This window comes from Cherax quadricarinatus, chromosome 64 (assembly GCF_038502225.1).
Source record: "Cherax quadricarinatus isolate ZL_2023a chromosome 64, ASM3850222v1, whole genome shotgun sequence".
Classification (NCBI taxonomy): domain Eukaryota; kingdom Metazoa; phylum Arthropoda; class Malacostraca; order Decapoda; family Parastacidae; genus Cherax; species Cherax quadricarinatus.
In genome coordinates this window covers 11205530-11220947 of record NC_091355.1, presented here as the reverse complement: position 1 = coordinate 11220947, position 15418 = coordinate 11205530, and the positions used below count along the sequence as shown (strand labels likewise).

The following is a 15418-nucleotide window of genomic DNA, read 5'->3' as shown; positions in this document are numbered from 1 at the left end:
AGCATGGCTAGGCATTTCGGGCAGACTTAACATTAAATCCTTACAGATTATGGTATTAAGGCTAGGTGATTACATTATAATTTGAGAGTTTAGCAGTGTGAATGCTTTTGTTTTGGCACAATACAAAGTGTCTATATTAGAGTATCATAGGCAAACTTATGACTAGTTAGGATTCATTATTTTAAGATTAAGATTAGTATTTCTGTGTTTATAGTTAGTGGGTGAGTGAGTGTAATTGTGAACCACAAGGTGGTTATCATGTAGTTAGTTGTCAGGGTATATCAGGGAGATAAGATGTTTTCTAACTGTAGTTTTGAAAGTGATGAGTGTGTCTGCATTTCTAGAGTTTTCAGGTAGGGTGTTCCAGATTTTAGGTCCTTTGAAATTCGTTAAATTTTTGTAAAGGTTTAGTCGGACACGGGGAATATCATAGAGATGTTTGTGTCTGGTGTTATGCCTGTGGATCCTGTCACAACTATCAAGAAAGCATTTTAGGTCAAGGTTAATATTGGAATTTAAGGTCCTGTAGATATAGATTGCACAGTAGTAAGTGTGGATGTTATAAACAGGGAGTAAGTTTAGATCTATGAAGAGTGAGGGGGGTGTTGCCAGGGATGGGATTTAGTGATTATTCTTACTGCGGCTTTTTGTTGGGTTATTATTGGCTTTAGGTGTGTTGCTGCAGTTGAACCCCAAGCACAGATAGCATAGGTGAGGTATGGATATGTAAGTGAATGGTATAGTGTGATAAGGGCAGTTTGTGGCACATAGTATCGTATCTTGGAGAGGATCCCCACCTGAGGGCATATAAATCTGTAGTGAAAGGAAGGCATGGTAGGGGTTGTCCTAGGATAAATTGGAGGGAGGGGGTAAAGGAGATTTAGTGTATGAGGGGCTTGGACCTCAAGGAAGTGTCTGTGAGTATGTTAGATAGGAGTGAGTGGGGGCAAAAGGTTTTTATGACTTGAATGTGCTGTTGGAGTGTGAGTAAGGTAACATTTATGAAGGAATTCAGGGAAACCAGTTAAGTAGACTTGAGTCCTCTAGGTGGGAAGTACAGTGCCTGCACTCCGAAGGAGGGATGGAGATATGTAGCAGTTTTTGAGCACCTCTGGCAAGACAGTGGTGGAGTGAATGATGATGAAAGTGTTTCTCCTTTTCTGGGTCACACTGCCTCAGTGGGAAAAAGCTGATGTGTTAATAAATAAAAAAAAAAAAATGACCTAAAGGGGAATGCCAGGAACATTTGGTTTTCTCAGGCAATTACTCAACACACTAAAATTACTTATTTTCCTGAGCAGATGAGGAACAGCATGCTCAACATTCTATAACCAATGCCATCAAACCTGATTGCCCACACCCTTCCCATTCCCCAGTCACTAGTACAATTCTTATACGTTTGTGTCTCACGAATATAATAGTACCCCACCAGTTGCCCCAATGGTATGGATTCTTCTTCTGGGTTGCATCCTTAGTACTCGCATAGTATAGTAACAGAAGTTTTCACTTCTACACATTGTCTTTTTCCCCATCCTCACTGTGGTCAGTGCTGGAGTGATGGTTTCTCCCTGTACCTTTCTGGATTTGAACTCCAATGAGCTTTCAATATTCCATGACCGTTCTTCTGCCCAGTACCACCATATCTTAGTTATACCTTTTCCCTTGGTCCCATCCTCATGGACCATAAGATTTTTTTTTTACCTGTTTAGAGAATGATTTCTGGACTCTTGGTGTTCCTGACTCCTCTCTGGTCTCAGAATTTCTATTCACAAGCATCACTCAGATTGTAATCAATTAGTTTCTCCTTTTCCTGTTCCATGAAGCCCAGGAGAGCCTTTGTTACCTGGAAGTTTTAAATGGGTTCTCTCTCATCAAAAGCAAAATGGAGCCTGTGCTATATCATTCGACCCAAAACTCTCAACGTGGTTCCAAGGTGACTTTGAACTGGCAGTTGGCCCTGTTGGTTAACTTATCTTGTGCATTGCACTGGAATGAAATACCTTCTCCACACAGCTGGAACTCTTCTAGTTCTTGCTTTAGTTACCTGGATGAATACCATTCTTTCCTGCCATCTTGCTTGGGATTGACTTTGTTCATCCCAGGTAGCTTATTTACCCTCACCCAGTGGTTGACTTTTCTCCTTAAGGTCATAAGAGTTTACAATTCACATAGTACTTAAAATAATTTTACAGTTATGGGCTTGCCTGGTATTCCCTTGCTATGCCCGGTACCAGATTTGCAAGTCTTTCGCTCAGAAAACCTCTTTTCATATAATTTGCTTCATTCTATGATTTTGGGCCTCGAGGCTGGCTCTAGATTCCTGTCAACCTGGGTGATACAATTCATTGCATGTACTCTCACAGGACAAGTCCTTCCTCAGCCCTACATTGTGATAAATGTGTGTTAGGGTCATTGTCTCTGGCATCTCATGTTTTCCTGACCCTTCATCTTGGATTCCAAGTGCAACAACCTTCTCCAATCACTACGATACAGTATCAGTATCCTTGATCTTCGCATACTCCACTATGAGGTCAGTGATTCTTAATTTTGTGAATTTTCTGTTAAATTCCAGTGATAGTTTATATTACAAAGTTAAACTGATGGTCACTTCCCCTCCACTGTGTGAGGGTTAGAGTGCTCATTGGCTTTACGGTGGAGAGATTCACACATCTTCGAGGCATCTGATGATTGAACACAGTAATTGCCCTTACACTGTTTTAGTCATAAATATGTTATGGTCCTTACTAGTATAAATGTAAGGAGTAACATATCCAGAAAACTAATTAGAAGCCACAAACTCATGGCCAGATGATTCTCTAAATACTGACTTACTTTTCTACAGGGATGATTGGGTTCTTGATGCATGTTCAGATTATGAATGGCTGCCTGTGATCCTACAAATATTTGTGTATACAATGATTAGGATTTTTCTAGCTAGCAGGGAACCACATTTAACCCATCAACCGTCCAAACGTAGATCTATGTTCGCTCGCCCAGCGCTCCGAGTATTTTGTAAAGACCAAAAAAAAAAAATTTTTTTTTAGAATTGCTAATTACCGAGATATAAGACCGCGAAGTTAGTGCTGGATGCTCACCTGACGGCAACATGGAGTCCTGCCGCTTGCAGAAGTGTTGCTGATATACCTTTTTTTCTCGTAGATGAACAAGGAGGCTTTAGGAAAGGTAGGGGGTGTGTGGACCAGGTGTTTACAGTGAAACATATAAGTGAACAGTATTTAGATAAGGCTAAAGAGGTCTTTGTGGCATTTATGGATTTGGAAAAGGCGTATGACAGGGTGTATAGGGGTGCAATGTGGCAGATGTTGCAAGTGTATGGTGTAGGAGGTAGGTTACTGAAAGCAGTGAAGAGTTTTTACGAGGATAGTGAGGCTCAAGTTAGAGTATGTAGGAAAGAGGGAAATTTTTTCCCAGTAAAAGTAGGCCTTAGACAAGGATGTGTGATGTCACCGTGGTTGTTTAATATATTTATAGATGGGGTTGTAAGAGAAGTAAATGCGAGGGTCTTGGCAAGAGGCGTGGAGTTAAAAGATAAAGAATCACACACAAAGTGGGAGTTGTCACAGCTGCTCTTTGCTGATGACACTGTGCTCTTGGGAGATTCTGAAGAGAAGTTGCAGAGATTAGTGGATGAATTTGGTAGGGTGTGCAAAAGAAGAAAATTAAAGGTGAATACAGGAAAGAGTAAGGTTATGAGGATAACAAAAAGATTAGGTGATGAAAGATTGGATATCAGATTGGAGGGAGAGAGTATGGAGGAGGTGAACGTATTCAGATATTTGGGAGTGGACGTGTCAGCGGATGGGTCTATGAAAGATGAGGTGAATCATAGAATTGATGAGGGAAAAAGAGTGAGTGGTGCACTTAGGAGTCTGTGGAGACAAAGAACTTTGTCCTTGGAGGCAAAGAGGGGAATGTATGAAAGTATAGTTTTACCAACGCTCTTATATGGGTGTGAAGCGTGGGTGATGAATGTTGCAGCGAGGAGAAGGCTGGAGGCAGTGGAGATGTCATGTCTGAGGGCAATGTGTGGTGTGAATATAATGCAGAGAATTCGTAGTTTGGAAGTTAGGAGGAGGTGCGGGATTACCAAAACTGTTGTCCAGAGGGCTGAGGAAGGGTTGTTGAGGTGGTTTGGACATGTAGAGAGAATGGAGCAAAACAGAATGACTTCAAGAGTGTATCAGTCTGTAGTGGAAGGAAGGCGGGGTAGGGGTCGGCCTAGGAAAGGTTGGAGGGAGGGGGTAAAGGAGGTTTTGTGTGTGAGGGGCTTGGACTTCCAGCAGGCATGCGTGAGCGTGTTTGATAGGAGTGAATGGAGACAAATGGTTTTTAATACTTGACGTGCTGTTGGAGTGTGAGCAAAGTAACATTTATGAAGGGATTCAGGGAAACCGGCAGGCCGGACTTGAGTCCTGGAGATGGGAAGTACAGTGCCTGCACTCTGAAGGAGGGGTGTTAATGTTGCAGTTTAAAAACTGTAGTGTAAAGCACCCTTCTGGCAAGACAGTGATGGAGTGAATGATGGTGAAAGTTTTTCTTTTTCGGGCCACCCTGCCTTGGTGGGAATCGGCCAGTGTGATAATAAAATAATAATAATAATAATTTTTATGTTCTGATAATTACAATTTATAGTATGTAGTTCTTGTGATTTCATAGCCAATCTTTGTTCTGACACTAATATTAGGTGCTGAAATTGTACTCAAATTGTCACAAACACTGACATGTCAACATTTACACCTGCCTTGGTCATTTACTATTGTCTAGGAATACAGTCGACCCTCAACTAATGGTGGCATTAACCCTTTACCAGGCAATTTCGTCTAACGGCGCTTTTTGCCATAGAAAAAATGCCTTAACCAACGGCAAAAAACTTAACCAGTGATGTTCATCCGGAACATGTCCCCAGCCACTCCAAGACTCAGTGTGCCATTGTTTACAAGCTGTTGTGGTCAGTTTCCATGTGTGCCTCCCATACATTTTGGATTATTCCACTGTCTAGTGCGTGTAACCGCTAAATAAGCCACCATGGGCCCCAAGAAAGCTTCTAGAGCCAGCCCTTTGGTAAAGTATGTGGGAAACATGATAGAATTCAAGAAAAAGTTTATAGAAAAATACGAAAGTGGTGGTGGTAGAGGGTGGTACTGGTTGTGATGACAGTAGAGGGTGGTACTAGTTGTGATGGTGGTAGTGATGATGGTAGAGGGTGGTAGTGACAGTGGTAAAGGGTGGTAATAGTTATGATGGTGGTAGAGGGTGGTAGTGATGGTAGTAGAGGGTGGTACTGGTTATGATGGTGGTAGAGGGTGGTACTGGTTGTGATGGTGGTAGAGGGTGGTACTGGTTGTGGTGGTGGTAGAGGGTGGTCCAGTGATTCTCAAGCTGGTCCTAGTGGCATTAAAAATCCAAGAAGGGAGGTAACCCCACCAAAGGACATGGTACCTGAAGTCTTTATGGAAGGGGATTCTCCTTCCAAGCAATAGACAATCCTGGATCTCCCCTGCTGCTGGCACATCACTCATCAGCAACTCTACAATAAAGGTAAATAGCATTTATTATTATTGTTTATTTTGCATGTCCCATTCCTTTCCATATAAGGAAATGTATATTTCATGTAAAAAAAAAAAATTCAGACTTTGGGGTGTCAGGCACGTATTAATTCTATTTCCATTATTTCTTATGGGGAAAATTAACTTTACCAACGGCCATTTCGACCAACGGCAAGCCCTCTGGAACAGATTAATGCCGTTGGTTGAGGGTCCACTGTATATACAAAGTATTTATAGGTCCCAGCAATGTTTTAGACACACTGGAGTATATATGAAACTCCTTGAAGCATGGTGTTAGGACGAGTGTTACTAAACTGCTGACAGGGTAAGCAGTGGAGTGACACTTGATGATCGTGCACTGCTGCATGGAACCCTGTCTTTTTTCGTTTTCACTGTTACACATAAACATGTCTGTCTGTCTGTCTAGCTATGTCTGCTTATCTTTGTCTGCCTGTGTCTGTATTTATGTCTGCCTGTCTTTCTGTCTTCCTGTGTGTGTCTGTCTCTGCCTGTATGTGTGTGTGTGTGTCTTTGTCTGCTTCTCTCTCTTGTCTCAGAGAGTTGCTCATGAACTAACTGGTATTACACACGATCACATCTGATTCCTGAACAAGTGAAAATGCGTATTACTTGCCAGTTGCCAGTCATGCTTATTATGCATTATATTATGTACAAACACAGTGTAGTACTTTGTCTGGATTTTTTGGGTTTTCCTTGGTAATTGACATTATGAGGAAATGGTATGGTGTTACCGACAAGATGTGGAAAAAGACACTTATGTACAGTTCAGGACATTTATTAAAGGAAACGTCTTGCCACAAGTGGCTTCTTCAGTCCTAATACAAAGAAAACTAAGAAAACGCATATACGTATATAGTGGCAGGAGTCAGGTGAAGTGACGCATGGGTAGAGGTGGTAGTAGTAGTAGTGGAACAAAGGAGGTGAGACGGATGGCTAGATAGGGACCTGCTGACATCATGTAACAGCAGTTCCCAGGATGGGTAATATCCTGTTGATTAGTAATTTTGAAATAATGTAACTACCGGATTTTTGCTTTATAGTGTTACTGACAGCTTCAATGCATTTTCTCCGTCTTAAGCCGTCTTCTTTAATCACTAGTTTAGCTTCATTGAATTTCATGAGGTGTCCAACATCGTCCCTATGTTGAACACACGTTTTTGCAGTCATCATTTCTGCAAGCATTTTTGTGTTCTGCAATCCTAATGTCCAGAGATCTGGCTGTTTTCCCTACATATACTTTGTCACACCCCCCACATGGTATAGTGTAAATTCCTGCACTTGTGCCAGAATCATGCTTGGGTTTTTGTATCAGGTTCCTGATAGTAGTTGAAGAGCTGGTAGATATTTTAGCCAGTTTTGTGTCAAAAATTTTTGAAACATTAGTGGCAACATTGCTGACCAGTAACACGATGTAACTTGGAGGCTTTTCTTCAACTTGACTGGTGTTGGTCTTGCTGAAGATACATGTTGTACATTTCTTGCAGTCACGTATGAAGTGTAGGGGAAAGTGTAGTGAACTAAAAGAGTTGGTGACGTATGTGCATTCTTCTTCGAGGAACTGCAGATTGGAAATTCTGTAGGCTCTCAGAAAGAAGCCAATAACTACCCCTCTTTTAGTTCTTGTGTTATGGTGAGAGAAGAAATGTAGAAGATCGTTCTTGTAGGTAGGTTTCCGGTAGGCTTCAAAAGAAAGTCTGTTTTCCCCTGTGCGTAGGAGAACGTCGAGAAAAGGTAATTGGTTGTCCTTCTCCTCCTCTAGTGTAAATTTAATAGTAGATTCCAGAGTGTTGTTGGTGTTGAGGATGCCACATACGTCTAGATTTTTGGGTACAATGACCAAAATATCATCAACGTACCGCATCCATGTAACCGAACCCGCAGCATACTCAGGAAATCAGAAGAAGGTAAAAAGCTCTTGCGCCTCATCCCTACCAACCCCAAGTCAGCAAGACTTTATGGTTTACCAAAGACCCACAAACCAAATGTGTCTGTGAGACCCATTACATCTGGAATTGGCAGCGCCCCACACAGCCTGGCAGGAGTTTTGGCGAAATATTTGTCTAAGGTCCTGGGTACAATCAGTCAGGCTCACCTAAAGCATTCGGGCGACCTCCTTAAGCCTACAGAATTTCCAGTCCGCAGTTCCTCGAAGAAGAAGGCACATACATCACCAACTCTTTTAGTTCACTACACTTTCCTTTACACTTCATACGTGACTGCAGGAAACGTGCGACAAGTATCCTCAGCAAGACCAACACCAGTCAAGTTGAAGAAAAGCCTCCAAGTTACATCATTTTACCGGTCAGCAACGTTGCCACTAATGTTTCAAAAATATTTGACAGAAGACTGGCTAAAATATCTACCAGCTCTTCAACTACTATTAGGAACCTGATACAAAAACCCAAGCATGATCCTGGCACAAGTGCAGGAATTTACACTATACCATGTGGGGGGGTGTGACAAAGTATATGTAGGGGAAACAGCCAGATCTCTGGACATCAGGATTGCAGAACACAAAAATCCTTGCAGAAATGGTGACCACAAAAATGTGTGTGTTCAACATAGGGCCGATGTTGGACACCTCATGAAATTCAATGAAGCTAAACTAGTGATTAAAGAAGACGACTTAAGATAGAGAAAATGCATTGAAGCTGCACTAATCACTGTTAGTAACACTATAAAGCAAAAATCCGGTAGTTACAGTATTTCAAAATTACTAATCAATAGGATATTACCCATCCTGCGAACTGCTGTTACATGATGTCAGCAGGTCCCTCTTTAGCCATCCGTCTCACCTCCTTTGTTCCACTACTACTACTACTACTACTACTACCACCTCTACCCACGTGTCACTTCACCTGACTTCTGCTACTATACATATGCGTTTTCTTAGTTTTCTCTGTATTAGGACTGAAGAAGCCACTTGTGGCAAAACATTTCCTTAATTAATGTCCTGAACTGTACATAAGTGTCTTTTTCCACAATTGACACTATGTATAATTGTATTTACATATGTGTACCTGTGAGATAGAGACAGATAGACAGACAGAGATAGAGACAGAGAAAGAGATAGACAGAAATAGATACAGACAGACAGACAGCCAGCCAGCCAGCCAGCCTGCCAGCCTGCCGAACACTTATTACATGTTATAGGTTATAGGACATTCTGGCAGGATGACACTACCACTGGTACCAAAATTGAAAGGGTGTTGCATAAATGTTGCATAGGGGTTATTATCAAGGTTTTTGATATTTCCACAACCACCTGTGGCCACATCCACCTCAAAGCAACTAAACTCGGGGTCAATATCTCTTTCCTCTTAAAAGGGGAGTGTTAATACGACATGACATCAGTGAATCCTTGGTGTTTTCCATGCTGTTTGCTCTAGTTGGCGCTCAGTTGAGCTGGTGCTCCCACAAGGTTCTAAGTAGTCCAAGATTTTTTAATACTGCACACACCGAGTGTTAAGACCCATTCTATGCTAACCAGGCATCTCAGGCCAATCATGCCAAATTTGGAGGCAGGAAAAAAATAAATGTAGATCTATGTTTGGAGCACTAGTGGTAAGAACGTAGATCTACATTTGGAAAGTTAAGGGGTTAAGCTAATCTCTACCTGTGGATGCAAGACTTTACCCTTGTAATGACACAATTGCACACTGGCCTGGAGTTTTATGACTCATTCGCCACGAGTATGATTTGATAATCCCTCTGGCATCTAAATCATTGTCTTTCTAGCAAATTGGTTTCAAGAATTGTCCTTGTCACAGTGTCTCAGTACTCTGCATACTAAGTATTCTCCAAGTTTTCAACTTCCTTTGCAAAGCTTTTGGCAGGATTTCTAGTGTGGTTCATGGAACTCAGAGCGTAATGTTCTGATGACTGAAAAGCTCCATACTGCCTGTGGTGGATTCTGTGAACCATGGTGTCTGCCACCTTCCCATGCCAGATGTACCTCAACATGTTCAATTTAATCATTCTTCCACTTTGTTGAAGGGGTTGAATTTGTATGATTTTACATTTGGTTTTTTTCTTTTTGTTTTGAATTTCAACCACAGATATGTCTTGTATTCATGTTCTGGATTTTAATTTCTGTATCTTGGAGTGCTTGTTTTACCAATGTTTCCATACTGTGCCACATACTTTTTGTTATTTTTTGCATCTTTCCTTCTCTCTATTGCACAGCTTATATTGAACAGTGCCTTATTTGGTTTTGGTTATACTCACAGTATCTGGTTCATGTTTTTATTAGAGCTCATAACTAGTGTTTTTGAAGTTGCCCCATCAATCTATCTGTATTTTTTATATCTATAAATTGGTTTGTCATTCTGTTCCATCCTCTTCAGATCGTTCAGTTTGTCCCCGAGATTTGCTGCAGTGGCATTGGACCCCAAAGTTGCTCCAAGCAGGATGTTATCAATGGGGACAATGGTTGAGGCTTCTTGTAGGATGAATCTCACTTCATTGATAGTTGACTGAGCTGGCTTCACATTTGGAAGGATTAAGGACGTGTCCCAGGGCCTCTTTCTGTGGCTTCAACAGTTGGCGTTCTGCTAGTAGGGATATTCGTGTCTGACAAAGTGCCACATCCAAGAACCAGGTGTCATACTTGCTGGTTAATCTATTAGTGATTTCCCCTAACTGCACTGAAAAAAAAAAAAGAATGGGGTTAGAGGCACCCCAGCCAGATGCTCTTCAATGAGGTGACTTCATACTCCCCAAACAGCATTGTCAAATCCTTGCAGTCTCCAGATGAACCAACAAAAATATTTAGGATGTGTGTTCAAATGGCTATCAATACAGTGTCCTTTTTTTTATTATTCTCATTTTTGTACTAAATTAAATGCATTATCTAATTTTAATCCTGCTTTTCTTCAGGTTGGTTATTGATATACACCCTTTGTATGACACACTTCTTTGCTGCTTTTGAGCGAACTTACACTGGTTTACTCCTTAACCCTTTCAGGGTCCAGAGGCCAAATTTCAAAGTGTGCACCAGTGCCCAAGAATTTTAAAAAAAAAATTGTTATTTTTTCTTATGAAATGGTAGAGAATCTTTTTCTGAAAGTAATAAAACAAAAAGTACGAAATTTGATGGAAAATTGACGAAATTATGCTCTCGCGAATTTTGATGTGTCAGCAATATTTACGCATCAGCGATTTTGCCGACTTTGATTCCCATTTTAGGCCAATTACATTATTCCAGTCGACCAAATTCTTAGCTATTTCACTAGTATTACTTCTATCGATTGAGCACAAGAATTCGCCAAGTCAACTGTTTCAACTACAAAATAAATTTGGCCAATTTAATGCAATGTTCAAAATACTCCAATTTCAAAATAGGGTCCAGAATAAACAATGCAGGCATTCCTGGCACTAAACTAACATTTCCTCTGTTCATTAGTTACGTTTTGAGGCTTTACTAATGAATTCCGTTTTGATTTTTTATTCACATAATGAATTTTTATTCAAACCAAGAAATAGAAGATTTACTGTTATGCAATATTGTAATAATTGTATAAATAATATCACCACATTTGTGAACGTATACTAGACCCACCAGCAGGCATGTATTAGACGTGTGAGGTCATTTGTTTACTCTTGACCATCGGCAAAAATTTAACATTTCTGCTAATTTGAGCTCAGTTTCAAGCCATTTCTAGTACTAAAACCAATCAAAATCATCTCTATTTCTGTAATATATCTTCCATTCTATCAATTGAGACCAAGAAATCGCAAATACAACAATAAAAAACATAGGAAAAAACACTGCAAAGTCGCTGTTTTAATCGAAAATTACAGTCCCAGTTTTTTCTCTCATTATGCACTATGTGCTGCAGGATTTGTTTTATGTGGTGCACACATACCACATACATGTATTCTCTCATATCTAGGCCAAAATTTACTGCTCACAGCTTATCAGAGTGAGCTGAGCTCATGACGTAGATCTACGGTTTGGACCCTCAACGTAAAGCTGTAGATCTACGGCACAGACCCTCAAAGGGTTAAGCTGTTGGCACCCCCCAAATTGAAAGCTCAGTCTGTCTTTTTTTTTTTTCTCTCTCTCTCTAAAATAGATTTTTTTTTCCAAAGGTATCAACACCAAAAACAAAAAATTTGTAAAGTGCTTACGGACTTATGCATGCTTAAGGTTGGAGGTCAGAGCACTTGACACAATGGTGAGTTTGCCCAATATGAATCCTATCTCAGTTTTCAAATTGACTTGCTTCCCAGCTACTTGACTAATATAACTTCCATCCCATGCATTGATCACAATTTAAAAACACCCGGAAAAAAAAAACTATAGCCATTCCAGCCACTAAAGCCACTATTATTTTAACCCTTTCAGGGGCGAGAGGCCCTCTCCTAAACTTGTTCTCAGAGTCAAAAATTTTTCGGAAAAAGCAAATTATTGTTTTTCTTATCAAATGATAGAGAATCTTTTCCTGATCATAATGACACCAAAAGTATGAAATTTGATGGAAATCTTAGGGAATTATGCTCTCGCAAAGTTAGCGGTCTTGACGATGTTAATGCATTAGCGATTTCGCCCAATTTGAGCTCTATTTTCGGCCAATTCCAGTGTACTAGTCGACAAAAATCATAACTGTTTCGCTAGAACTCCATTTTTTCTATCGAATGAGTACAAGAAACCACCCATTTACCAATTTCAACTATCCAATGAAGTGGTCAGAAATTGGCAATTTTGCCAATTTCACACAAATTTCAGAAGATGCCAATTTCCAAATAGGGTCCAGAATAAACAAGACAGACATTCCTGGCACTAAAATAACATTTCCTCTGTTCATTAGTCATGTCCCCACACCCCTCTTACATTTCTTTTGCTTTCTACTTTGAATTTTTTTCTCACAAAAAATAGAAGATTTGCTGTTATGCAGACTACTGCATTAGTGTAGAAATGGTATAAATAATATCAGCGCACTTGTAAAAGAACATTAGGCTCATCAGTTGATGTGTATTGGATACGTGGCATGATTTGTTTACTTTTGAACATTGCAAAAATCGAACATTTCTTCTACTTCGAGTTTAAGTTCAAGGTACTTTTCATTGTAAAACCAATCAAAATCATCTCAATTTCTGCAATATGTCTTCCATTCTATAAAATGAGACCATTAAAACTAGATTACAACCATAAATACCATATGAAAATACAGTGCAAAGTCGCTGTTTTAAACCAATAACATTGTCAAAGTTTTTTTTTTCTCATTATGCACTGTGTGCTGCAGGATTTTTTTTTTATACTGTGCACACTGACCACATAGACCCATTCTTTCATATGTAGGCCTACCAGCTTTCTCTCGCTGGATTTGAAGGCGCTAGAATTTATGCATACTAGTAGTCAATAACCCTGGTGCGTAAAACGTACTAGTACGCCAGAAACTCTGGAAGGGTTAATAACTTCCCCAGGCTTCTCCTGCTTAACACCTATCCTCCATTTATTAATCCATTGTCACACCAAAATCAATGTTTTTCCTAATTTTTAGCTAATAAACCATAACTAAGAGTGCATGGTCATAGTTCAGGCTATCCCAGTAATTGAAATCAACCTAATAAAAATCCATTAAACAGACCGAGAAAGGAGAGTTAGGGGGCACCAACCTTTTGCTGGAAAACCGACCATTTCTCACCAATTTACCCCTTTGAGAGTCCAAGAATTTAAAAAAAAAAATTGTCATTTTCTTCTCATGAAATGGTAGAGGAATCTTTTTCTGAAGGTAATAAAACGAAAAGTCTGAAATTTGATGCGAAATTCTCAAAATTACGTTCGCGAATTGTACTGTGTCAGCGGTATTTACTATCAGCGATTTTACCCACTCTGACTCCTATTTTAGGCCAATTACATTATTCCAATCGACCAGATTCTTAGCTATTTCGCTACTTTTGCTTCTATTTTATCGATTGAGCACAAGAAAATGCCCAATCAACTATTTCAACTACCCAATAAAGTGATAAGAAATTGGTAATTTGGCCAATTTCACACAGTGTTTAAAATAGGGTCCAGAATAAACAATGCAGGCATTCCTGGTACTAAAATATCATTTCCTCTGTTTATTAGTTACATTTCCAGGCTTTACAGATGAATTCCATTTTAATTTTTTTATTTACATAAAGAATTTTTATTTATACTAAAAAATAGAAAATTTACTATTATGCACTATTGTAATAATTGTATAAATGATATCAGTGCATTTGTGAATATATATTAGACAATTTCCTGTGCTGAATTGATAGAACAATAGGCATTCTAGCGAAATAGCAAAGAATTTGGTCAAATTGAGCTATGGAATTGGCTTAAAATAGGGCTTAGTGTACAAAATCACTTTTTTAATTGCACCTAGACCATCAATTTTGCACCTCTGTAATTCTATAAGTTGTGTATCATATTTCATATTTTTGATGTCATTACCTTTGAGAGAAGATTCTCTACTGTTTCAGAAGAACTTTCTTTTTTTTTAAATCATAGCACTGTCAGCACTTTTAATTTCAGGGGTCACAATGATGAGAGTCAAAAGTACTGTGATTTAAAAAATATAGTAGTTTTTATCTGAAATAGTAGAGTATCTTTTTCTGAAGGTAATGATACAAAATATGCTAACTTTGATGGAAAACATAGGGAATTAGGTGCAAGTGTGGCAGTCTGGGCATATTTTATGCACCAGTGATTATGTCCACTTGGATCCCTATTTTAAGCCAGTTCCATTAGTCAGTTTGGCCAAATTCTTAGCCATTTTGCTAGTATGCCTTCTAATGCACCAAAAAGCTGTGCTCCATTAGGTGCTAGTCTTTCCATTTCCATTTAAAACATCTTCATTACTCTGCATTTTTTTTTAGTGCACCAGCCTTATCCCACTGAGTCAGGGTGACCCAAAATGAAAAATGAAAGTTTTTCTTTTTAAATTTAGTAATTTCTTTCTTTCAACACACCGGCCGTATCCCACCGAGGCGGGGTGGCCCAAAAAGGAAAAACGAAAGTTTATCCTTTTACATTTAGTAATATATACATGAGAAGGGGTTACTAGCCCCTTGCTACTGGCATTTTAGTCACCTCATACAACACGCATGGCTTACGGAGGAAGAATTCTGTTCCACTTCCCCATGAAGGTAAGAGGAAATAAACAAGAACAAGAACTAGTAAGAAAATAGAAGAAAACCCAGAGGGGTGTGTATATATATGCTTGTACATGTATGTGTAGTGTGACCTAAGTGTAAGTAGAAGTAGCAAGGCGTACCTGAAACCTTGCATGTTTATGAGACAGAAAAATGGACACCAGCAATACTACCATCACATAAAACAATTACAGGCTTTTGTTTTACACTCACTTGGCAGGACGGTAGTACCTCCCTGGGTGGTTGCTGTCTACCAACCTACTACCTATAAAATTTAGTAATTTATACTATGCATATTATAACAGAAGACACAATACAAGAAGCCAATGTTTGTACCTCTTTGATATCCTATGTGTTTGATTCAACCTGAATAGAAATTCTACATATAAAAAGAGGCCTATAAAGGTGAATCTCTCAGCCAGATTATAATAATTCCTTATCTGTCAATTGATCTAAAAATATTCTTAAAAACACTCTGTACTTGTTGTATATTTACTTAGATTAAATATAAATGTCAAATAACTAAACATGTCATTACTGTTTTTTTATTATTTTATCATCACATTAACAGCTGTTGTAATAAAAAGTTTGTTTAAAATAATCTTTGCATTTAATTATCTTCAAACAACATCTTTCTTTCAACACACCGGCTGTATCCCACCGAGGCGGGGTGGCCCAAAAGGAAAAACGAAAGTTTCTCC

At 39.3% G+C, this 15418-nt stretch overlaps 1 protein-coding gene across 6 annotated transcripts in view; it reads left to right on the top strand.

Annotated features, from left to right (window-relative positions):
• LOC128700023 (transcription initiation factor TFIID subunit 4) overlaps nucleotides 1–15418 on the top strand; it is a 206434-nt gene that overhangs the window by 143707 nt on the left and 47309 nt on the right. Inside the window, exon 10 of one of the 6 annotated variants that reach the window (XM_053792955.2) lies at nucleotides 9935–11969. The exons of the other annotated variants lie outside the window; for them this stretch is intronic. Coding sequence (XP_053648930.1) covers nucleotides 9935–10041 — 107 coding nt within the window. The 3' untranslated portion in view covers nucleotides 10042–11969. Of the gene's footprint in view, nucleotides 1–9934; nucleotides 11970–15418 lie in introns of those variants that run through there. 6 annotated transcript variants of the gene reach the window in all.